The 26842-nt window shown below is 43.3% G+C and overlaps 1 protein-coding gene across 1 annotated transcript in view; it reads left to right on the top strand.

The window, feature by feature from the left end:
- The window catches only part of LOC126995089 (omega-amidase NIT2-like), a 49261-nt gene that overhangs the window by 6791 nt on the left and 15628 nt on the right, over window positions 1-26842 (top strand). The window contains exons 3-4 of the mRNA XM_050854374.1: window positions 22850-22996; window positions 23491-23672. Coding sequence (XP_050710331.1) covers window positions 22850-22996; window positions 23491-23672 — 329 coding nt within the window. The remainder of the gene's footprint in view (window positions 1-22849; window positions 22997-23490; window positions 23673-26842) is intronic.

Genomic DNA, 26842 nt, shown 5'->3' with positions numbered 1-26842 from the left:
GCACATAACGCTTCATGACTCCCCATACTTGCTCTATGGCGTTGAGCTCGGGGTGGCCAGGTGGTAACCGTATGACCTCGTGGCCCCACATACGGATGGTGTTGTCGACCTTATACTGAGTCTGTGGACGGTTTTTCTGGCAGAGGAGCAACAGCTCAGGGCGAGTGGCAGCAGGTGGAATGGAAATGTTGCGGTGCTCCAGCCACTTGGTGAGGTCTGCCTTCCTGGTGGCTGTGGTAGGGCATCGACTCTCCTCCGTCAGCTGGCTGTGATATGGTGCATTGTCAAGCACCAGTACCGATGGCTCTGGCAGAGATGGAAGGAGCTGCGTTGTTAACCATCGCAGGAACAGTTCGCCGTTCATTTCTCCATGATAATCGCCCTGGTTGCTCTTGGCTGGGTAGCACAGGTACGAGCCTTCAACAAAGCCTTCGTCAGTGCCAGCTGCGACCACCACAAATCTCTCCCCTTCACCGGGTGGTAGATGACGACTGTAGGCAGTGTTGCTTGGAGCCTGTGTGGTATCTACCCACTCCCTATTGTGACCCATTCTGGTGGTAAACCACGTCTCATCCACATACACCACCTTCCTCCCCTCCTCTCGGTGGCGCTGTAGAGAGCGGAGAGCGCCAATCCGACGACACACCACGTCCAGCGATTCCTCCTCCAATACATTTTCGCTGTGACAGCCTGTACTGGAATCCCATGGTGTGGATGATCCGCCAAACAGTTGTCTCAGAGGTATCCTCCGGGATGATACCAGCTGTTTTCAGATCCGCCGATATGACGCGGAGTGTAAAATGTTGTTTTTCAGAAAACTTCTTGTGGATATGGCGGCGTATTGCACCGACAGTAAAGTTGTCAAAAACAGCCGGTGTAGATGGTAGTGGCGGTGTGGGAGAGGATGTGGTGGTGTCGTTGACAATGCCCCTCACTCTTGACACACTCATGCCCACAGTGTAAGCAACTCGCTCGTAAGGCCTGTAAGCATAAAGATCCATGTTGTTCTGGTATGCATTTCTTCTCACCCGATTCTATAATACGATATTCTTACATAATACAGTCTGTCCTACTATTATATAAAACATGTATATAAATACAATAATGTAAGTAACAAACATAGCCAAAATCATCTACTCACCTATTCAAACTTATATAAGTTCTACCAAGGGTCCTTTCCCTTTTGTACAACGTGGCAAGACGAAGAACATACGCTGTCCTGCATCCACGGGGGCAACGTGACATTACTGCTAATGGGTGCGCCTCGGTACTGAATGATATATAGCCTGTGGCCCTGTCAAAGCCTCGGTTTGTCGAGGGTTGCACCTCAGACCTCGGATAGAGGGAGGAGATATGGGTTAGATACGTTGCTTATTATCAAGCTATACGGCCATTAACAGCGGAATTAGCTATTGCTTTAACGGTCGTTTGACCCAGTCTGGTTTTCATGTCCACATATACCAGCAATTGTATTAGATAATATTATTAATGTATGATATGTATGTACATACTGACGTATGTAACTATTATACCTATACGTATGTAATTACAATAGGGAAAAAAAATCACAGGTGGAAGGCTGATGGTGTGAGTAGGGGGGGGGGGGGGGGGAAGAGGGTCATGTGATACTGGGGTAGAGAAGGAGTGGTCTGGGGGTTCTTCAGGGTGGTGGTGGTGGTGGTGGAGGGGTTAGACGAGTACCCCACACTCGTCCGATTCTGTGTAACACCTTTGATATGATGACTGGATTAGGCGTAATATCACTCAGTAAACTCCTCACATAATACATATAGCAATATGGTATGTTAACCAAAAATTACGAACGGATGTTCAAGGTAGTGTGCTGAAATATCATACTCATCCAACGATTAGTTTAGGAGATATCTGCAAAAAACACCGTTTGTCTGCCGCTGAAATGCATAGTAGCTCATAATATAACCAGGCAGCTTAGAAGTAATTCTAGGGGAGTAACAGAGGACGGGCTAAGAATCTTCTATACTAACAGCAGGAGCCTCAGAAACAAGATAGACTTACTAAGGGGTGAAGCTTGTTCAGAAAATTTTGACAAAATAGCGATCACTGAGACATGGATAGACACTGCTAATATAAATTTTAGATCAGAATTTGAAATAACGGGTTATCAGATGTTTCACAAAGACAGAAGGGGCAGAAAGGGAGGTGGAGTTGCGCTATATGTTAAAGACTCACTTAAATGTTTAGTTAACAACTCAGTCAAAACTAACATGGATTCAGAATCAGTTTGGGTGGACGTTTACAAAGGGAAAGAAAAACTAACTCTAGGAGTTATATACAGGCCACCCAACCTTAACAGGCAGGACACGAGTATATTACTACAGGAGATTGGCAGGGCGAGTATGAGTAGAGATGTCTGCGTAATGGGGGACTTTAATTATAGGAATATAGACTGGGAAGATCTAGTGGGTGACCTGGAAGCCGAGGACTTTCTTGAAGTTATACAAGATAATTTCCTTAAGCAGGTAGTTACTGAGCCTACCAGAGGAGATAACATATTAGACTTAGTCCTAACCAATAATGGGAACTTGCTACGTGAGTTGGAGGTGGGCGGAGAGTTAGGAAATAGTGATCACAGAACGGTTCGTTTTAGCTTAGACTGGGCGGTAACCCGCGAACCAAACCCAGTGTTAGTGCCAGATTTTAGAAGAGCAAACTACGAGGGGCTTCGAAGACATCTTGAAGGGGTAAACTGGGATAATTTAGGGATTCATGAGGGCCAGAACTGCGGATTGGAGAGCCAGGAGAACCAGGTAGAAATGTCTTACAATAATTTAGTTAGAGTAATAGTAGAGGGGCAAGAACAGCATAAACCACAGCGAACACTTAGAAAAGAAAACAATGATCCTAAGTGGATGACTCGTGGACTAAAACACGAGATTGGGTTAAAGAAGGGAATTTATCAGAAAATAAAGAATGGGGAAACACATCTCAGGGGCCGGTACGTCGAACTATCTAGATTAGTTAAGAAAAACACCAGGATAGCAAAAAAGAACTATGAGATCAAAGTAGCATATGAGGCGAAAATTAATCCTAAGGGCTTCTTTCAGATGTATAGAACAAAAACACGGGAGAAAATTGGACCGCTGAAAACAAACATAGGGGAACTAGTAGAAAATTACGAAAATATGAGCACATTGTTGAACGACTACTTCCTTTCCGTATTCACACAGGAGGATCGAACGACTATAACGGAAAGAGTTCAGGTGTACGAGGGCGGGGATGGCGATAAATTGAGGGATATAATCATTACCAGGCAAGTAGTTCAGGATGAGATAGATAAGCTTAAGAAGAACAAGTCGCCAGGTCCTGACGGGATATTTCCGAGGGTATTAAAGGAGTTAGGTGATGTAATCAGTGACCCACAAACCGACATCTTTAAGATGTCGATAAATACTGGCTATGTGCCGAGTCTATGGAAAGTAGCTAATGTGACGCCGATTTTTTAAAGGGGGAGGGTCGGTTTGCTTCAAAACTATATCAATTAAACATCGGTTATAGGGAAGATGCTGGAGTCCATAATAGCCAGGAACATTCGGGAGCATTTAGAGAAACATAGCTTAATTCACGACTCGCAGCATGGGTTCACAAAAGGTAGGTCATGCCTCACCAATCTCTTGTCCTTCTACAATAAAGTATTTGAGGCGGTTGACAGAGATGAAAATTATGATGTAATCTATCTTGATTTTAGTAAAGCGTTTGACAATGTTCCTCACCAACGACTGTTGCTTAAATTACAGGCTCACGGAGTAGAGGGTAAAGTTTTGAACTGGGTCAAGGCGTGGCTTAGCAATAGGAAGCAAAGAGTGCAAATCAATGGTAAAAGATCTGACTGGGGATGTGTTACGAGTGGGGTCCCACAAGGTTCGGTATTAGGTCCACTTTTGTTTATTATTTATATCAATGACTTAGATACAGGAATTAGTAGTGATGTTAGTAAATTTGCAGATGATACCAAGATCGGTAGAGTAATTGAGTCGGATCAGGACGCTAGTATTCTCCAAGGTGAACTCAACAGATTATATGACTGGGCGGATAAATGGCAGATGGAGTTCAATGTAGGGAAGTGCAGTATTCTGAGTGTAGGTAGGAACAACCCCTCACATAACTATTGCTTAAATGACACTCTCATAAGTAGGTCTGGGTGCGAGAGGGATTTAGGGGTCTTAGTGAGCTCTGATCTCCGTCCAAGGGCACAATGCATTCAAGCTAGAAATCGAGCTAATAAGGTACTGGGATTTATTTCAAGGACCGTAAGCAACAGAAGCCCCGAAGTCTTTCTTAAACTATATTTAGCATTAGTTAGACCTCATCTTGACTATGCGGTTCAGTTCTGGTCACCTTACTGTAGAATGGATATCAAAATGTTAGAATCGATGCAGAGGAGAATGACTAAGATGATTCAGGGGTTGAGAAACTTGCCATACGGGGGAAGACTCAAACAGTTAAACTTGTATTCTCTAGAAAGGCGAAGGGTGCGTGGAGACATGATCGAAGTTTATAAATGGATGAAGGGCTTTAATAAGGGAGGCATTCATAAGGTTTTGTTGGTAAGAGAACCGGGTAGGACACGAAGTAATGGGTTTAAACTGGATAAATTCAGATTCAACAGGGACATAGGCAAAAATTGGTTTACTAACAGGGTGGTGGATGAGTGGAACAGACTTAGCAGTCATGTGGAGAGTGCCAATACAATGGTCATATTCAAAAATAGACTAGATACATTCATGGACAGCGATATTAGGTGGGGTTAGATACACGGGAGCTTAGGGTCAAAGGAGCTGCCTCGTACAGGCCTACCGGCCTCTTGTAGACTCCAGCGTTCTTATGTTCTCTCTCTCTCTCTCTCTCTCTCTCTCTCTCTCTCTCTCTCTCTCTCTCTCTCTCTCTCTCTCTCTCTCTCTCTCTCTCGGTGTACATGCGATGTGAAGCGTTGCACACATATGACTTGTCTACAATGGCGGATAACTCGAAAGTATATGCTAAGTATGGTCTGGTGTTTTATGCACACGACCTTGATTCCTGTTCCAGCGTAACTGGATGTTGGTTAAGTGCTGTATGAGGTTTGTTTGGCAATTATACAACCATTGAAAGTTGTACGAGTATATGGCCCTCCTTCCCACAGGTTACGTTGAGCGTATGATGGGATGAAGCACGTAGCTGACGCTTGATTATTTATAGGAAATCGCGTAAGAGACGGAAAGGAATAACGTTGGAATTGACGCGGGAATTCTTTGCAGAGTAAAAACGTGAAACGAAATTGGAGAAATATATGAATAATTTATTCTGATGTTAGGAAAAGACTGCCATACGATATGTGTTTATGTAGATATGTTAAAAAGTCAAAGCAAATAAAAATAGATAGCGAGTATATGATGGGTGGATTAATAATGTAAATAACTGACCACATTGGTTATGTTACTTCAACATTCATCACCATCGACAAACAGGTCATCCTCGTCATCACTGTTGATGCTGATGCAGACGGGATATAATTTATATTTATCTGCCATTAATTCAAGTCATACGTGTGCATAGATTCATATCTCGTGTACAGCACAAGTGTTTGAGAGAGAGAGAGAGAGAGAGAGAGAGAGAGAGAGAGAGAGAGAGAGAGAGAGAGAGAGAGAGAGAGAGAGAGAGAGAGAGAGAGAGAGAGAGAGAGGGGAGGTATGGGGGAGAAAGAGGGCGGGGGAGGAGGAGGGAGGGAAAGGGAGGGATGGGAGTAGGGGAAGCCAGGGGTGGAGGTAGGTGGTGGATACACGTCACAAATACGTCACGCCTCACTTGTTCGAATGTGTAAGTGGGTCACGCAGGTTTTGCCATAACAGTCAGAAGTAAACGCCATAATTAACCGCATCTGGCATTGCACAATAGCGTAAAAAAATAGCGGAGTGTGTGAAACAATCTGTGCCAAAGTCCCATGCTGAACCGAGTCTTCGTTTGAAATACATTTGCGAAAAACGGTATGTCATAGGGTCTGATATGGATAGTAGACCTCTTCCTTACTTCTAACCCTTGTCAAACTGTTCTCTCCGTTGGGCTCCTCCGTTCACAATCCTATATCTTGATCCTGTCCTTTCGCTCCTGTTCATCCTCTGGACCCACCGAAGAAGCGATGCTTCTGGCATTTTGCTTCAGCTCGGTGGGACGACCCGAGGATGTACTTTTCCGATTTCCCGTGATATGATTATTGCCTCCAGGAGAGAGACTCCTCTGTGTGTGCCCAGCGCATCACAGAGGTGATTGTCTCTGGAATGGAGGCATACATTGCACGTTCTTTCTCTACTCCTCATGCTAAAAAGGGTTGGTTTAATCTTGCTTGTTCTCGTGCTATTAAAGATAGAGAGGCAGCGCATAAAAGGTACCAGAGCCTTCGCACTCCTAACCATAATCTTTATATTTCTGCCCGGAATCGTGCCAAATCTATTCTCCGACTTACCAAAAACTCCTTCATCAATAGAAAATGGCAAAACCTTGCTTTCTCTAATTCTTCCCGTGACGTCTGGCATCTAGCCAAAAATATGTCCTCCAATTTCACTTCTTCTTCTTTCCCTCCTCTCCTTGACCCTGACGGCAGCACCGCCGTCTCATCTATCTCTAAGGCTGAACTCTTCGCTCAAACTCTCTAAGAACTGCACCCTGGACGATTCTGGGCATATTCCTCCAACTCATCCCCCCTCTGACTTCTTTATGCATATTATTAAGATTCTTCCTAATGATGTTTTCTATGCCCTCTCTGGCCTCAACTCTCAGAAGGCGTATGGACCTGATAGAGTGCCTTCTATTGTCCTTAAAAAATGTGCTTCTGTGTTGACACCCTGCCTGGTCAAACTCTTTCGCCTCTGCCTATCAACATGTACCCTTCCTTCCTGCTGGAAGTACGCCTTCGAACATCCTGTGCCTAAGAAGGGTGACCGCTCAAATCCCTCAAACTACCGTCGTATAGCTTTACTTTCTTGTATAACTAAAGCTTTTGAATTTACCATTAACCGGAAGATTCAAAAGCACCTTTCCACTTCTAACCTTCTATCTGATCGCAAGTATGGGTTCCGCAAGGGGCGTTCTACTGGCGATCTTCTTACTCTCTTAACTGACTCTTGGTCATCCTCTCTTAGCCGTTTCGGTGAAACTTTCTCTGTTGCGCTAGACATAACGAAAGCCTTCGATAGAGTCTGGCACAAGTTTTTGCTTTTTAAACTGCTCTCTCCGAGCAAAAAAAGTCACAGCCACGTCCCCCCACCCCGCCCGTGTAAATAGACGCCGTGCATCGCAACAAACCAGCAACCGTGATCCCGCAAGTACCACCACCTCTATTACTAAGCCTCTAAATAACTTAAAAATCCTTAGTTTCAATGCGCGTAGCCTAAGAAACAAATTTATGAACTGAGATGTCTTGCTCTAACAGAAAATTTTGACATAATTGCTATAACCGAAACATTTATCGACACCACAAATATTGATTTAAGTTCCGAATACAACATAGATGGCTACAGACTATTCAACAAAGATCGTGTAAACCGTAGAGGCGGTGGCGTCGCCCTTTATGTCAAAAGCTATTTGCAACCCACTGACAAAACACCGGGAAACAGTAACGTTGAACATTTGTGCGTGCGAGTAAACATTGCAACAGTCAATTTAAATATATCTGTCACCTACAGACCTCCCGGGCAATCACTCGATGATGACCTTAAAATGTACAGCGTCTTAAGGCAGTCACTTAATAACAACGACTCACTGATATTAGGAGACTTTAACCTCCCTCATATCGACTGGGCGACACTGTCAGGTACAGAAGGCGAGTCACATAGAATGATCGAATTTCTAGAAGAAAATTATCAAGCCAAATGGTTTCTGAGCCAACTCGACAAAATATTATACTCGACCTTGTTATAACGACCCAAGATAACCTAGTCAGTAGTGTCACGGTAGGAGAACACCTCGGTTCTTGCGATCATAAATTAGTGCGCGTCGACATTAGAGCTCAATCATCAGTGATTGAAAATAAAGCAAAGGTGCCCAATTTCAAAAGAGCTAACTTCGTAGAAATCCGACAAAAACTAACAGAAATACAACTATCAGATGACGGCAACGTAGATGAAGCCTGGCTAAGCCTTAAAAATCACTTACTCACTCAGCAGAACACATTCGTCCCCTTGTGCGAGAAGCGAATTAACACTAATAAAAGCCCACCGTGGTTTAATAGCGAAATTAAACAATCAGTCAATGAGAGAAAAATGTTTTACAGGTTAAAGAAAGAACAAAGCACGCCCGAAAACATTAGACTTTATAATGATGCCAGGCGACGAGTAAAAAGACTAGTAGGTCAGGCAAAGCGTAGATATGAAGAAAATATTGCAGCCAACTGTAAAAATAATCCGAAATCTTTCTTCAGTTACATAAACAACAGAAAGGCGATCAAAAGTGGTATTGGACCTTTAACAAACAGCGACGGTGCACTAGTGACTGACATCCAACACATTGCAAACCTCTTAAACAATTACTTTTCCTCGGTGTTTAATACTAACAGTCTTCCTCTCGCTACCAACAACACCAGTACTATTGTAAATCTCGAGCATGCATTGCCCAATTTTGAAATAACAACTGATGAAGTCCTTAAAGCTCTCCATTCACTTAAAACAAATAAAAGTCCCGGACCCGACAAAGTATATCCTATACTGCTTAAAGAAACAAAGAGCGAAATACTCTCCTCCCTCACTACCGTATTCAATATGTCCTTGCGACAAGGCATCGTCCCTTCGGATTGGAAAAAGGCTAACGTGACACCGATTTTTAAGAAAGGAGACAAAAAAATACCAGGTAACTACCGACCCATTAGTCTAACTTCAATTTAAGCTACTCGAGAGCATAATTAGAGACAAAATTGTGAGTTACCTCGAAAGTCACTCATTAATTGGGGATTCACAACATGGCTTCCGTAACAAAAGATCCTGCCTGTCAAACCTACTGACCTTTTATAACGATCTCTTCTCAATTTATGACGTAACCAAATCACTGGACGTAGTCTATCTTGATTTCCAGAAAGCGTTTGATAAAGTCCCACATCATAAATTACTTTATAAATTAAAGCAAATAGGCATTGACGGTCAAGTAAACCAATGGATCGCAAATTGGTTGAGCAAAGAGTAGTGATTGACGGATTTAACTCAGAGTGGGCGCCGGTCACTAGTGGCGTCCCTCAGGGCTCGGTTCTTGGCCCAGTGCTCTTCATTATTTATATCAACGACGTGGATGTTGGACTCAATAATCGCATTAGTAAATTTGCAGACGACACAAAGATTGGTAACTCGGTTCTCACTGACGAAGACAGGCAAAGCCTCCAAGAGGATTTCCACAAAATTTCAGCTTGGTCGGATAAATGGGAGATGCCCTTTAACGTAGACAAGTGCCAGGTCCTTCAAGTTGGAACAAAAAATAAGAAGTTCGATCACGAAATACGCGGCGTTAAACTCACAAGTGTTCAGTGCGTTATGGACCTGGGGATTAAAATCGCGTCAAACCTCAAATTCTCACATCAATGCATCGATGCAGCAAATAAAGCGAACAGAATGTTGAGCTTCATTAAAATAAACTTTTTATTCAAAAATAAAGATGTAATACTTCCGCTCTACTATAGTTTAGTCAGACCCCACTTGGAATATGCGGTACAGTTTTGGTCTCCCCACCATGCAAAGAACATTGCTAAACTAGAAGGTGTTCAGCGTCGAGCAACAAAAATGATCCCTTCCTTGCGCAACAAATCCTACGAAGAAAGGCTTTCTACCCTTAACATGTTCTCTCTTGAGAAAACGTCGCCTCCGAGGAAAACTGATCGAATGTTTTAAAATACTTAATGGTTTCACGAATGTAGACAGAACAAAATTGTTTATGATCGATGACACTTTGCGAACGAGGAACAATGGCACAAAACTCAAATGTAGACAAGTAAATTCAGACTGCACCAAATTTTTCTTCACCAACGTTGTAGTGCGAGAATGGAATAAGCTCCCACCATCAGTGGTCCAGTGTAACACGATTGACTCCTTTAAAAACAAGCTCGACCGTCACTTCCTTGAACTTAATATTAACTTGAGTAGAAAAGCAACGTTTTGGAGCCATCTGATTAATGTAAAATCACTTAGGTTTAAGGACAGACCACCTAGTCTGGACCATGGGGTCTGTGTGGTCTGATTTTCTATGTAAATCTATGTAAATCTTTCGGATTCTATCCCTCTCTCTGTTCCTTTATCTCCAGTTTCCTTTCCGGCCGTTCTATCTCTGCGGTGGTAGACGGGCACTGTTCATCCCCTTAACCTATTAACAGTGGTGTTCCACAGGGCTCTGTCCTGTCACCCATTCTCTTCCTGTTATTCATCAATGATCTTCTTTCCATAACAAACTGTCCTGTCCACTCATACGCCGACGATTCCACTCTGCATTATTCAACTTTTTTCAATAGAAGACCATCCCAACAGGAAGTACATGACTCCAGACTGGAGGCTGCAGAACGCTTAACCTTAGACCTTGCTATCATTTCCGATTGGGGTAGAAGGAACCTTGTGTCCTTCAATGCCTCAAAAACTCAATTTCTCCACCTATCAACTCGACACAATCTTCCAAACACCTATCCCCTATTCTTCGACAACACTCAGCTGTCACCTTCTTCAACACTAAATATTCTCGGTCTATCCTTAACTCAAAATCTTAACTGGAAACTTCACATCTCTCTCACTAAATCAGCTTCCTCGAGGTTGGGCGTTCTGTATCGTCTCCGCCAGTTCTTCACCCCTGCGCAGTTGCTATCCATATACAGGGGCCTTCTCCGCCCTCGTATGGAGTATGCATTTCACGTGTGGGGGGGCTCCACTCACACAGCTCTATTGGATAGAGTGGAGTCTAAGGCTCTTCGTCTCATCAGCTCTCCTCCTCTTACTGACCGTCTTCTACCTCTTGAATTCCGTCGTGATGTTACCTCTTTTTCTATCTTCTATCGATATTTTCACGCTAACTGCTCTTCTGAACTTGCTAACTGCATGCCTCCCCCCATCCCGCGGCCTCGCCTCACACGACTTTCTAATCAAGCTCATCCCTATACTGTCCAAACCCCTTATGCAAGAGTTAACCAGCATCTTCACTCCTTCATCCCTCACGCTGGTAAACTCTGGAACAATCTTCCTTCATCTGTATTTACTCCTGCCTACGACTTGAACTCTTTCAAGAAGAGGGTATCAGGATACCTTTCCTCCCGAAATTGACCTCTCTTTTTGGACATTCCTATGTACTCTATTCGGGAGCAGTAGGTAGAAGGCTTTTTTTTCATTATTGTTTTCTTTTTTTTCATGCCCTTGAAATGTCTCCTTTTCTGTAAAAAAAAAATGTACACACCAATCCTGGGAGGGGGGCGGGGGGGAGATGCACCTTGCTGCCACCTTCAAGGCACAGACCTTCATGAATGTACACACCTGTCTTGGGGGTGATGCACCTTGCTGCCAACTTCAAGGCACAGACCTTCATGAATGTACACACCTGACTTGAGGTTGATGCACCTTGCTGCCACATTCAAGGCACTTGTCTGGCTGTGCAGGAAATGTTATCTTGTCTGCTGGTGTTTATAAGCATTGGAAATTTTCATATTATGTTAGATAGAAACAATATAAGATGCATCCCCTAAATGTGAATGGGTAAGGGAGTGGGATTAAAAAATTATAGACTAATTTGTTTTAATGAATAACATGAAAATTATCCTGTTCAAAAATTTTACTTTATAATATCTTACTATTAATTATAAGAGATAGTCATATCATAGGAATGGCAAGCTTTCCGAGTATGTAAATGGTACTACATCCTCCTTGACAGCTAAATGGTACTATATCCTCCTTGACAGCTAAATGATTCTATAACATCCTTGACAGTTATACGGTACTACATTCTCCTTGACAGCTAAATGGTACTACATTCTCCTTGACAGCTAAATGGTACTACATTCTCCTTGACACCTAAATGGTCCTACACCTTTTTTGACAGCTAAATGGTACTACATCCTCCTTGACAGTTATACGGTACTACATCCTCCTTGACAGCTAAATGGTACAACATCCTCCTTGACAGCTAAATGGTACTACATCCTCCTTGACAGCTAAATGGTACTACGTCCTCCTTGACAGCTAAATGGTACTACATCCTCCTTGACAGCTAAATGGTACTACATCCTCCTTGACAGCTAAATGGTACTACGTCCTCCTTGACAGCTAAATGGTCCTACACCTTTTTTGACAGCTAAATGGTACTACGTCCTTCTTGACAGCTAAATGGTACTACATCCTCCTTGACAGCTAAATGGTACTACATCCTCCTTGACAACTAAATAGTACATCCTCCTTGACAGTTAAATGGTACTACATCTTCCTTGACAGCTAAATGGTACTACATCCTCCTTGACAGCTAAATGGTACTACTTCTCCCTTGACAGCTAAATGGTACTTAATCTTCCTTCACAGCTAAATGGTACTATATCCAACTTAACAGCTAAATGGTACTACATCCTCCTTGACAGCTTAATGGTACTGCATCTTCATTCACAGCTAAATGGTACTACATCTTCCTTGACAGCTAAATGGTACTACATCTTCCTTTTTTTTTTTTTTTTACAAGAAAGGCAGCTCAAGGGGGCACAAAAAAAGAAAACAATAATAAAAAAAGCCCGCTACTCGCTGCTCCTAAAAATAAACAAAAGAGGTGGCCGAAAGCAAGATCAAATACGGGAGGAGAGATGTCCTGATACCCTCCTCTTGAAAGAGTTCAAGTCGTAGGCAGGAGGAAATACAGATAAAGGAAGATTGTTCCAGAGTTTACTAGCGTGAGGGATGAAAGAGTGAAGATGCTGGTTAACTCTTGCATAAGGGGTTTGGACAGTATAGGGATGAGCATGAGTAGAAAGTCGAGTGCAGCGGGGCCGCGGGAGGGGGGGAGGCATGCAGTTAGCAAGTTCAGAAGAGCAGTCAGCGTGGAAATATCGATAGAAGATAGAAAGAGAGGCAACATTGTGGCGGAATTTAAGAGGTAGAAGACTATCAGTATGAGGAGGAGAGCTGATGAGACGAAGAGCCTTAGCCTCCACTCTGTCCAGAAGAGCTGTGTGAGTGGAGCCCCCCCCACACATGAGATGCATACTCTATACGAGGGCGGACAAGGCCCCTGTATATGGACAGCAACTGTGCAGGGGAGAAGAACTGGCGGAGACGGTACAGAACGCCCAGCCTCGAAGAAGCTGATTTAGTAAGAGATGAGATATGAAGTTTCCAGTTGAGATTTTGAGTTAAGGATAGACCGAGGATGTTTAGTGTTGAGGAAGGTGATAGCTGGGTGTTGTCAAAGAATAGGGGATAGTTGTTTGGAAGATTGTGTCGAGTGGATAGGTGGAGAAACTGTGTTTTTGAGGCGTTCAAGGACACCAGCTTCCTCTTGCCCCAATCGGAAATAATAGTAAGGTCTGAGGCTAAGCGTTCTGCAGCCTCCAGCCTTGAGTCATTAAGTTCCTGTAGGGTGGGTCTTCTATTAAAAGAAGTTGAGTAATGCAGAGTGGAATCATCGGCGTAGGAATGGATAGGACAGTTCGTTTTAGAAAGATCATCAATGAACAACAGAAAAAGAGTGGGAGATAGGACAGAACCCTGTGGGACACCACTGTTAATAGATTTAGGGGAAGAACAGTGACCGTCTACCACGGCAGAAATAGAACGGTCAGAAAGGAAACTGGAGATGAAGGTACAGAGAGAAGGATAGAAACCGTAGAAGGGTAGTTTGGAAAGCAAAGATTTGTGCCAGACCCTATCAAAAGCTTTTGATATGTCCAGCGCAATAGCAAAGGTTTCACCGAAACGGCTAAGAGAGGATGACCAAGAGTCAGTTAAGAAGGCTAGGAGATCACCAGTAGAACGCCCCTTGCGGAACCCATACTGGCGATCAGATAGAAGGTCAGAAGTGGAAAGGTGCTTTTGAATCTTCCTGTTAAGGATTGATTCAAAAGCTTTAGATAGACAAGATAGTAAAGCTATAGGACGGTAGTTTGAGGGATTGGAGCGGTCACCTTTCTTAGGCACAGGTTGTATGAAGGCATACTTCCAGCAAGAAGGAAAGGTAGATGTTGACAGGCAGAGGCGAAAGAGTTTGACCAGGCAGGGTGACAGCACGGAGGCACATTTTTTAAGGACAATAGAAGGAACTCCATCAGGTCCATAAGCCTTCTGAGGATTGAAGCCAGAGAGGGCATAGAAAACATCATTTTGAAGAATCTTTATAACAGGCATAAAGGAGTCAGAGGGGGGATGAGTAGGAGGAATATGCCCAGAATCGTCCAGAGTGGAGTTTTTAGAAAAAGTTTGAGAGAAGAGTTCAGCCTTAGAGATAGATGAGACGGCAGTGTTGCCGTCAGGACTGAGGAGTGGAGGGAAAGATGAAGAAGTGAAGTTGGAGGAGATGTTTTTGGCTAGATGCCAGAAGTCACGGGAAGAGTTAGAGAAAGCAAGGTTTTGGCATTTTCTATTAATGAAATAATTTTTGGTTAGTCGAAGAATAGATTTGGCATGATTTCGGGCAGAAATGTAAAGTTCATAATTAGCATTAGTTTGAAGGCTCTGTCTGGTACCTTTTGTGAGCTGCCTCTCTATCATTGACAGCACGAGAACAAGTGTGATTAAACCAAGGCTTTTTAGCGTGAGGAGTAGAGAAAGAACCAGAAATGTATGCCTCCATTCCAGAGACAATCACTTCTGTGATGCGCTGAGCACACACAGAGGGGTCGCTATCCTGGAAGCAATAATCATTTCACGGGAAATCGGAAAAGTACATCCTCAGGTAGTCCCACCGAGCTGAAGAAAAATGCCAGAAGCATCGCCTCTTCGGTGGGTCCAGAGGGTGTACAGGAGCGATAGGACATGATGCAGAAATAACATTGTGATCGGAGGAGCCCAACGGAGAGAACAGTTTGACATAATAAGCAGAAGGTTTTGAGGTAAGGAAGAGGTCTAGAATGTTGGGCTGGTCTCCAAGACGGTCGGGAATACGTGTAGGGTGCTGGACCAACTGCTGTAGGTCGTTGAGGATAGCAAAGTTGTAGGCTTGTTCACCAGGATGGTCAGTGAGAGAGGATGAAAGCCAAAGCTGGTGGTGAACATTGAAACCTCCTAGGATGGAGATTTCAGCGAAGAGAGAGTGGGTCAAGATGTGCTCCACTTTAAAATTCAAATAGTCAAAGAATTTTACATAGTTGGTAGAGTTAGGTGAGAGATAAACAGCACAGATGTATTTAGTAACTGAATGACAATGAAGTCTTAGCCAGATGGTAGAAAATTCAGAAGAGTTAAGGTTGTGGGCACGAGAGCAAGTGATGTCGTTACGCACGTAGGCGCAACATCCAGCTTTGGATTGAAATTTAGGATAGAGATAGTAGGAGGGAACAGAGTAGAGATTGCTCTCAGTAGCCTCAGAAACCTGTGTTTCGGTAAGGAAGAGAAGGTGAGGTTTAGAGGAGGAGAGATGATGTTCCACAGAATGAAAATTAGAGAGAAGACCGCGAATGTTGCAGAAATTGAGAAGAAAGAGGTTCGAGGAGTTATCAAGACACCTCTCGGGTCGGCAGCCAGAAGGGGAGTCCTCCCTGGGGGAATTTGTGGTCCCCCCACCAGGCGAAGACTCCGAGGCTTGATGTAGGTGCGCCATTTTAAAATTTTAATTTTGGGAAAAGGTGTATATGTTGACAGCTAAATGGTATTACATCCTCCTTGACAGCTGAATGGTACTACATCCTCCTTGACAGCTAAATGGTACTATATCCTCCTTGACAGCTAAATAGTACTATATCCTCCTTGACAGCTAAATGGTACTACATCTTCCTTGACAGCTAAATGGTACTATATCCTCCTTGACAGCTAAATGGTACTACATCTTCCTTGACAGCTAAATGGTACTACATCTTCCTTGACAGCTAAATGGTACTACATCTTCCTTGACAGCTAAATATTACTATATCCTCCTTGACAGCTAAATGGTACTACATCTTCCTTGACAGCTAAATGGTACTACATCTTCCTTGACAGCTAAATGGTACTACATCTTCCTTGACAGCTAAATGGTACTACATCTTCCCTGACAGCTAAATGGTACTACATCTTCCCTGACAGCTAAATGATACTACATCCTTCTTCACATCTAAATGGTACTATATCCTCCTTGACAGCTAAATGGTACTACATCTTCCTTGACAGCTAAATGGTACTACATCTTCCTTGACAGCTAAATGGTACTACATCTTCCTTGACAGCTAAATGGTACTACATCTTCCTTGACAGCTAAATGGTACTACATCCTCCTTCACAGCTAAATGGTACTATATTATCCTTGACCGCTAAATGGTACTATATCCTCCTTGACAGTTAAATGGTATTATATCCTCCTTGACAGCTAAATTGTACTACATCCTCCTTGACAGTTAAATTGTACTACATCCTCCTTGACAGGTAAATGGTACTACATCCTCCTTGACAGTTAAATTGTACTACATCCTCCTTGACAGTTAAACAGTACTATATCCTCCTTGACAGTTAAATTGTACTACATCCTCCTTGACAGTTAAACAGTACTATATCCTCCTTGACAGTTAAATTGTACTACATCCTCCTTGACAGTTAAACAGTACTATATCCTCCTTGACAGTTAAACAGTACTAAATAATCCTTGATAGCGAAATGGTTGTACATTCTCCTTGACAGCTAAATGGTACTATATCCTCCTTGACAGTTAAAAGGTACTACATACTCCTTGACAACTAAATGGTAGTACATCTTCCTTGACGGCTAATTGGTAGTACATCGTCCTTGACAGCTAGATGGTACTATATCCTCGTTAACAGCTAAATTGTACTACGTCCTCCTTGACAGCTAAATGGTAGTACATCCTCCTTGATAGCTAAATGGTACTATATCCTCCTTGACAGCTAAATGATCCTACATCCTCCTTGACAGCTAAATGGTACTACATCCTCCTTGACAGCTAAATGATCCTACATCCTCCTTGACAGCTAAATGGTACTACATCCTCCTTGACAGCTAAATGATCCTACATCCTCCTTGATAGCTAAATGGTACTATATCCTCCTTGACAGCTAAATGGTACTACTTCCTTCTTGCCAGGTAAATGTTACTACATCTTCCTTGACAACTTAATGGTACTATATCCTCCTTACCACCTAAATGGTTATATATCCTCCTTGACAGCTAAATGGTACTATACCCTCCTTGACAGCTAAATGGTACTATATCCTCCTTGACATTTAAATGGTACTATATCCTCCTTGACAGCTAAATGGTACTATAGCCTCCTTGACAGCTAAATGGTACTATATCCTCCTTGACATTTAAATGGTACTATATCCTCCTTGACAGCTAAATGGTACTATATCCTCCTTGACAACTAAATTGTACTACATCCTCCTTGACAGCTAAATGGTACTACATCCTCCTTGACAGCTAAATGGTACTACATCCTCCTTAACAGCGAAATGATACTACATCTTCCTTGACAGCTAAATGGTACTACATCTTCCTTGACAGCTAAATGGTACTGTATCCACCTTGACAGCTAAATGGTACGACATCTTCTTTGACAGCTAAATGGTACTACATCTTCCTTGACAGCTAAATGGTACTACATCTTCCTTGACAGCTAAATGATACTATATCTTCCTTGACAGCTTAATGGTACTATATCCTCCTTGAGAGCTAAATGGTACTACATCTTTCTTGACAGATAAATGGTACTATATCTTCCTTGACAGCTAAATGGTACTACATCCTCTTTGACAGCTAAATGGTACTATATCCTCCTTGACAGGTAAATGGTATTACATTTTCCTTGACAGCCAAATTGTACTACATCCTCCTTGACAACTAAATGGTACTACATTTTTCTTGACAGCTAAATGGTACTATATCCTCCTTGACAGTTAAACGGTACTACATCCTCCTTGACAGCTAAATGGCAGTACATCCTCCTTGACAGCTAGATGGTACTACATCCTCATTGACAGCTAAATGGTACTACATCCTGCTTGACCGCTAAATGGTACTATATCCCCCTTTACAGTTAAACGGTACTACATCCTCCTTGACAGCTAAATGGTAGTACATCCTCCTTGACAGCTAAATGGTAGGACATCCTCCTTGACAGCTAGATGGTACTACCGGATTCCTTACCTCAAACCCTTCTGCTTATTCTGTCAAACTGTTTTCTCCTTTGGGCTCCTCCGCTCAGAATCTTATTTCTGTATCCTGTCCTATCGCTCCTGTACACCCTCTGGACCCGCCGAAAAGCCGATGCTTCTGGCATTTTGCTTTAGCTCGGTGGGACGACCTGAGGATGTACTTTTTCGATTTCCCTTGGAATGATTACTGCTTCCAAGATGGAGACCCCTCTGTGTATGCTCAGCGCATCATAGAGGTGATTGTCTTTGGAATGGAGGCACACATTCCACGTACTTTGTCTCTGGAATGGAGGCATACATTCCACGTACTTTCTCTTCTCCTCATGCTAAAATTTTAGACCCTTCTTTTCTTGTATTAAATCAACTCTTTTATCACTCATTAATTACTCCATAAATGATCTCACCGTCTCGTATCCCTGGTAGCGTGATCCGGCTTAAGTTGTTATTGGAGACTGGTGTTCGGGGATAAACAAGGGAAAAAGAAAATATACATTTATTTAAAATTAAATGAAAGTAATTGCCTTACGCAATATTCTTTGCTCAGACGATCATAACACTGGCATATTCATCAATGGATGCAACATATGACAAACGACATGTCTTAAACATAATACTACAATATGTGCTCAGTTGTTGCCAATAATAATAACACTCGTCGTTCCACAAGCAGTGGTTTGTATCTCTCTGCTTACATCACAATTATTATGTACTCTCTTCACAAAATCCTACTACACATCCCTATAGTATAATCTACTACAAGTCACGGAAGCACCAAATACCACACCCAGTGGTTTTACCTTTGCTTTACATCGCAAACAAATAATCACAATCCTGTCCCACTGACAATCCTACTTCACATCTCCTACATTATAATCTCCAGGACAATACAGTCGGTTTCCCTTAGATTCTCGAATTTCTACTCACTAATAAGATCACAACAGCCATTCTCGGCTGAGTGAGTAGCAGGTCTGCTTGAGGCGAGAACCAAGCTCGGTCTACCTATACCACTGATTTCTAGGCCACATTTTTCTTTGCTTTAGGCGGACTTACATCCTTGACACGCCCTTAATTTTCTACATAACCAATGGCCAATACTTCCTGTCACACCCATCTGCTCGCTCATTATGTTGTATTGTTTTACTTCTCCTGCTATTCGTGAGTCAGTCTTAAGACACTCCCACAGTGATTTTTCTGTTAAATTATTGGCTCATAACATGTCGCCACGACTGACGTCACGGGTCAGAGTCTTTTTCAATGGTTGTTCACACTTTCTGACCACGCCTACTGGGTATCTGTTTTCTGTATCTGAGTCTGGGTATCTGTTTTCCTTTACCCTCGTTGTTTCCCCTCTTTGGTACTTGAGATGTTTACACTTATATATATGTCACCCTTTTTGTTAGTGTTTGTCCTGTCAGATGTTTACACAGTTGTATACCTGCCTTTCCTCTCTGGGTATCTGTTTTCCTTTACCCTCGTTGTTTCCCCTCTTTTGTACTTGAGATGTTTACTCTCTACTGTTATGGCTATTCCTCTTGTTTGTTCGTTTTCTGGTTCCCGACAAAAAAGCCTTGGTTTAATCACGCTTCTTTTCATGCTGTCAATAATAGAGAGGCAGCTCGCTAAAGGTACCAGAGCCTTCAAACTAATGCTAACTATGAACTTTACATTTCTGCCCGGAATCGTGCCAAATCTATTCTCCGACTAACCAAAAACTCTTTCATTAATAGAAAATGCCAAAACCTTGCTTTCTCTAACTCTTCCCGTGACTTCTGGCATCTAGCCAAAAACATCTCCTCTAACTTCACTTCTTCATTTTTCCCTCCACTCCTCAGTCCTGACGGCAATACTGCCGTCTCATCTATCTCTAAGGCTGAACTCTACTCTCAAACTTTTTCTAAAAACTCCACTCTGGACGATTCTGGGCATATTCCTCCTACTCATCCTCCCTCAGACTCTTTTATTCCCGGTATAAAGATTCTTCAAAATGATGTTTTCTATGCCCTCTCTGGCCTCAATCCTCAGAAGGCTTATGGACCTGATGGAGTACCTCCAATTGTCTTAGAACTGTGCCCTGCTTATGGTCACCCTGCCTGGTCAAACTCTTTCACCTTTGCCTGTCAACATCTACCTTGCCTTTCTGATGGAAGTATGCCTTCGTACAGCCTGTGCCTAAGAAAGGTGACCGTTCCAATTCTTCAAACTACCGTCCTATAGCTTTACTTTCTTGTCTATCTAAAGCTTTTGAATCAATCCTTAACCGGAAGATTCAAAAGCACCTTTCCACTTCTGACCTTCTATCTGATCGCCGGTATGGGTTCCGTAAGGGGTGTTCTACTGGTGATCTCCTTGCTCTCCTAACCGACTCTTGGTCATCCTCTCTTAGCAGTTTCGGTGAAACCTTTGCTATTGCGCTGGACATATCAAAAGCTTTTGATAGGGTCTGGCACAAATCTTTGCTTTCCAAACTACCCTCCTACGGTTTCAATCCTTCTCTCTGTACCTTTATCTCCAGTTTCCTTTCTGACCGTTTTATTTCTGCTGTGGTAGACAGTCACTGTTTTTCCCCTAAATCTATTAACAGTGGTGTCCCACAGGGTTCTGTCCTATCTCCCACTCTTTTTCTGTTGTTCATTGATGATCTTCTTTCCAAAACGAACTGTCCTATCCATTCTTACACCGATGATTCCACTCTGCATTACTCAACTTCTTTTAATAGGAGACCCACCATACAGGAACTTAACGATTCAAGTCTGGAGGCAACAGAACGCTTAGCCTCAGACCTTACTATTATTTCCGATTGGGGCAAGAGGAACCTGGTGTCCTTCAACGCCTCAAAAACACAGTTTCTCCACCTATCTACTCGACACAATCTTCCAAACAACTATCCACTATTCTTTGACAACACTCAGCTATCATCTTCCTCAACACTAAATATCCTCGGTCTATCCTTAACTCAAAATCTCAACTGGAAACTTTATATTTCACCTCTTACTAAATCAGCTTCCTCGAGGCTGGGCGTTCTGTACCGTCTCCGCCGATTTTTCTTCCCCGCACAGTTGCTATCCATTTACAAGGGCGTTGTCCGCCCTCGTATAGAGTATGAATCTCATGTGTGGGGGGGTCCACTCACATAGCTCTCCTTGACAGAGTGGAGTCAAAGGCTCTTCGTCTCATCAGCTCTCCTCCTCATACTGATAGTCTTTTACCTCTCAAATTCCGCCGCCATGTTGCCTCTCTTTCTATCTTCTATCGATATTTTCATGCTGACTGCTCTTCTGAACTTGCTAACTGCATGCCTCCTCTCCTCCCGCGGCCCTGTTGCACACGACTTTCTACTCATGCTCATCCCTATACTGTCCAAACCCCTTTATGCAAGAGTCAACCAGCATCTTCACTCCTTCATCCCTCACGCTGGTAAACTCTGGAACAATCTTCCTTCATCTGTATTTCCTCCTACCTACGACTTGAACTCTTTCAAGAGGAGGGTATCAGGACACCTCTCCTCTCGAAATTGACCTCTCGTTTTGGACACTCCTTTGACCTCTGTTCGGGAGCAGTGAGTAGCGGGTTTGTTTTTTTTGTTTTTTTTACGCCCTTGAACTGTCTCCTTAGCTGTAAATTTTTTTCTACTTGACAGCTAGATGGTACTATATCCTCCTTGACAGCTGAATTATACAACATCCTCCTTGACAGCTAAATGGTAATACATCCTCCTTGACAGGTAAATGGTAGTTCATCCTCCTTGACAGCTAGATGGTACTATATCCTCCTTGACAGCTGAATTATACAACATCCTCCTTGACAGGTAAATGGTAATACATCCTCCTTGACAGGTAAATGGTAGTTCATCCTCCTTGACAGCTAGGTGGTACTACATCCTCCTTGACAGCTAAATGGTAGTACATCCTCCTTGACAGCTAGATGGTACTATATCCTCCTTGACACTTAAACGTTACTACTTCCTCGTTGACAGCTAAATGGTAGTACATCATCCTTGACAGCTAGATGGTACTACATCCTCCTTGACAGCTAAATTGTAGTATATCCTCCTTGACAGCTAAATGGTACTACACTTTTCTTGACAGCTAAATGGTACTATATCCTCCTTGACAGCTAAATGGTAGTACATCCTCCTTGACAGCTAAATGGTTCTACATCCTCCTTGACAGCTAAATGGTAGTACATCCTCCTTGACAGCTTGATGGTACTACATCCCCCTTGACAGCTAAACGTTACTACATCCTCCTTGACAGCTAAATGGTAGCACATCCTCCTTGACAGCTAGATGGTACTGTATCCTTCTTGACAGCTAAATGGCAGTACATCCTCCTTGACAACTAAAAGGTAGTACATCCTACTTGACAGCTAGATGGTACTGTATCCTTCTTGACAGCTAAACGGTACTACATCCTCCTTGACAGTAAATGGTAGTACATCCTCCTTGACAGCTATATGGTAATACATCTTCCTTGACAGCTAAATGGTAGTACATCCTCCTTGACAACTAGATGGTACTATATCCTTCTTGACAGCTAAATGGTTCTACTTCCTCTTTGACAGCCTTACGCATTGCTCTGGTCCAAATGGCTGTGGCCGAGGAGAAGACCAAGAACGTTGAGCGGGCCGTGCAGCTCATCGAGGAGGCTGCCGGCAACGATGCCCAGCTGGTGGTGTTGCCGGAGTGCTTCAACGGACCCTGCAGCCTCAGTAAGGAGCTTTGCTTACATGAGTATGAAGTGATTTTTTATTTTATTTATATATTTATTTATTTTATTTATTAATATTATTATTATTATTTTTATTTTTTTGGTGCTGCCTCCTGCGCTGGTAGGCTCTCTTGATGGCCCTCTTGGAATGCCCCAGTTCATTAGCAGGCGAAATATGTTTATAGTGGCTGCCGTGATATATGACTCTTTGCCTGGCCCATGCTACCCCCCCGCGCAGCACTTGAACAATGCCGCTGACGTTATGGTTGATTGAAGATCTGGGCAGTATGTGGATAACCTTCAGACACTCTGGCTTGAAAAATCAGCGTGTTTCGGTGGGACTCAAACCTTGGTCCACGGGCTCACCACACCTGCACGCTGACCACCTGGCCACCGCCTCCCCATGTATAGAGAGAAATCATTTTATTAAACATATTATACATATTTACAATACTGTTTGTTTTTTGTAACAGTTCAACAGCATCGTCTCCACAGGTGCGAATACTAATTACGTGGAGCCCGTCCCCGGCGAGAGCACCGCCCCCCTCGGTGACGCGGCGAAGAAGTTTGGCGTGTTTGTGGTGGGCGGCTCGGTGCGGGAGAGGGAGGGAGACAAGATCTACAACACCTGCACAGTCTGGGGGCCACAGGGCAACATGTTAGCAAAGTACAGAAAGGTAAGTTTTGTTCATGTAATTTTGGAACCAATGGAGACAATGATCAAAGCTTCCGTCGCAATCCGAGATGTCCGCTGATCACCACAATTGTCTCATGTTCCTTACACTGACCTGCCACACCCACTCCTCCTCTGCCTCACACCCCGACCTCATGCTTGTCAGTCTGTCATTAATTTTGGATCGAAGCTTCTGTTGCAAGTCTTAGTGTCTGTCTATCTCCACAAGTGTCCCTTAAGACCTGTGCGCCTTGCGCCTGGTTGCCGTGCATCTGCCTATGTCTCTACGCATGCAACACGCACTTCCTCGATGGATGCGCATGCCTCTTTCTGTTCACACCTGGAGTGAAGCACACATACACTTAAGTCGTCAAGGTGTCTGCTCTGAACCAAGCAGCTGCTGCTGCCGCAGCTGGTCATTGCCGTCTCGAGTATAAAGAAGGCATGGCAGCTTGCTGGATTCTTTGCCGATGAGTCATCCAAGTAAAGCCGATTGTGTCCCGCGCTGTCCATCTAAAATGTTATTTTTTTGTGTGTTTTAATGCATATTTTTGTGTTAAATACATTTTTTCATTGATAAAAAAAGGTTTTCCAACATCAATATCTTCTAAACATCATCAAATTAGACCTAAAATAGAGGAGAATTAATAAGATATTGTATAAGGAGAGGGAGAAATATTCACATAAAAAATTATATAAATAGGCTACATTGACAGTCGTAACTGGGTAGAATCCTGTTATTTTGATTTGTCACCGTTTCTAAACATCTCTTTTGACATACATAACGGTGTCGTTACTATTAATATATTCAACAAGCTGATCTTCCATTCCTATCCTAGGCAACTCAGTCACCTGCTATCTGGCAACTACAAGTAACATAGAGGTATTATTATTATAAACGTAAACTATTTCATTGTTGATATACGAATATATCTTCCTAAAAAATATAATTTTAAATATACCATAACACTGAGATCCATGTGGCCATTATATTGATTGATAGTGTATTGTTGCAAGTAAACAGCAAAGGAGAATGGAGGAACATGCCATCCCAACGACTATGCCTGATGAACAAGCCTCCCATAACCCACTTACCCAGTGGGGTATCTCTTTGGCCGACTCGGTAAGGAGTGGCTCTCCCGTCACGCTGGTCGCAGGTTCAATCCCAGGCAGCCGGCGAATACCCTCTTCTGGTCTTGATATAATTTCTCGTGTGTTTCGATACACGCAAAAGACGTGTTGGGAAACAGAAGAAAAAGAGAAAATAAGCTCTACGGGGACATTGTCTCTTCATTAAACTGGTGGCAGAGGTGGGATCCTATCCTGCGATTCTGTTGAGTTTCCCCGAAGGGGTAACAGGGAGGATGGCCCATGCTCTCCGAGGGTAATAGAAAGTGGGAGAGTTGGAGGTATGTCTCTACGGGGACGTTGTGAAATAGTGAACCGACAGTGGTCACTATTTAAGGTCTCAACACACAGAAATTAATCTACATAGAGGGGAAAGTCGTGTAGTGCGGCGACTATGCCTGATGAACAAGCCTCCCATAACCCACTTAGCCAGTGGGGTACCTCTTTGGCCGACTCGGTAAGGAGTGGCTCTCCCGTCACGCTGGTCGCCGGTTCAATCCCAGGCAGCCCGCGAATGCCCTCTTCTGGTCTTGATTAATTTATCGTGTGTTTCGATACACGCAGAGGACGTGTTGGGAAAAAGAAGAAAAAGAGAAAATAAGCTCTACAGAGACATCGTCTTTTCATTAAACTGCCAGGAGCGAACGTAAGGATTTGCCGTGCCCCCGGAGGCAAAGCTCGCTAGTTCTTTGACGACCCACGTATGAATTAAGTGCTCAAGTGGGAACATGGTTTGGCCATTTTGTGGATCGAAAGCAATGATATCACTAGCAGTATTGACCCAGCAATTGTTTACAACCACATTAATGATATTTGTCACGCGTTTTAAGAAAACTGCCAGGCTGTAGTGTATGTATGTCAAATTGAACCTAGACTCCAACCCATAAATCTTTCCCCTGACCAGTATAAGATAATTCAGTGCGGGATTAATAACCGAATTTAGAAAGACCTTAAAAACATCATTTTAACAACAAGCAATTTGTGGATGAGCTATCGGAGGACGGAGTCCATTGGAGCGAAGCCGGTCGAATGAGTATCGAAGATAAATTCAAAAAGATTATCCAGGGATTCATGGGAGGGGATGACTCCGATGAGTGAGGTGTAGGTACGGAATGGTAACAGGATACTGGAGCGTACACCCGTACCGACGGTAAAAAGAGGATCGAACCTCAACCTGGGACCCCTGACCTACATCTCACCCATCGTGAGAAGTCACATTGTCAAAAATGGCCGAGAAACCACTGCCGCGGATGTGGGGTTCATACGATCAATTAGTAGAAACCAAACCCCCGCCAGGACGAGACCCCACGGCCGATAGGCGGTTTGCAAGGGACATAGATGCCTTAGAGCAGGAAGTAAGTTGCCTCAAAGATGTTTAACCCGGCAGAATGAAGTTATTCAAAGACTCGGGGCGCAGTTACAAACTCCCCCACGGCCAGTCACAGGGAATACCAAACCGCGAGACATACCTATTCTGGAGCTGGACCAACTACAAGGGCTCAATTCAACCACACAGCTCCATATATGTTTTGAACTAGTCGAGCAGGTTAGCGACGACGATCTGAGAAGGATGCAGGTAGCAAAAGGGCGAGTAAGCTCTGAGCTAGCAGCTCTCATTCACAACCATCAGACCCAACATCAATGTATCACCTGGGAAGACCTTAAAAAGTTATTAAAAACAGAGTTCTCCACCGACGTAAATTTTGATGAGCATGACAAGAAATAGACTCCCTAAAATATGACTGGGCATCATCGCCCCAGACCATTACTAATAATTTAATTTGCCAGTATGCCACTCTGGAGACGCGGACAAAGCAATAAAAAGGAAACTGTGGCACGGCTTGACTCCCGAATCAAAAGCTAAATTAGAAGGATTCCTGGATGAGGACTACCCATTAAATAAATTCATTGATCGAGTGGAACATGATCGCCAGTGGCCCGAAGCTACCCGCGCATCCTCTCTATATAGAGTTAGAGAAGAGCGAAAAACGGCCACTGAATCACCACCTGCGAACTGTCCACCCAACCCTAACGATACGCCTAAAC

This window comes from Eriocheir sinensis, unplaced genomic scaffold, assembly GCF_024679095.1.
Source record: "Eriocheir sinensis breed Jianghai 21 unplaced genomic scaffold, ASM2467909v1 Scaffold98, whole genome shotgun sequence".
NCBI classification, from domain to species: Eukaryota; Metazoa; Arthropoda; class Malacostraca; order Decapoda; family Varunidae; genus Eriocheir; species Eriocheir sinensis.
Note: the sequence above shows the minus strand (reverse complement) of the source record. Positions and strands in the feature narration are given on the sequence as shown.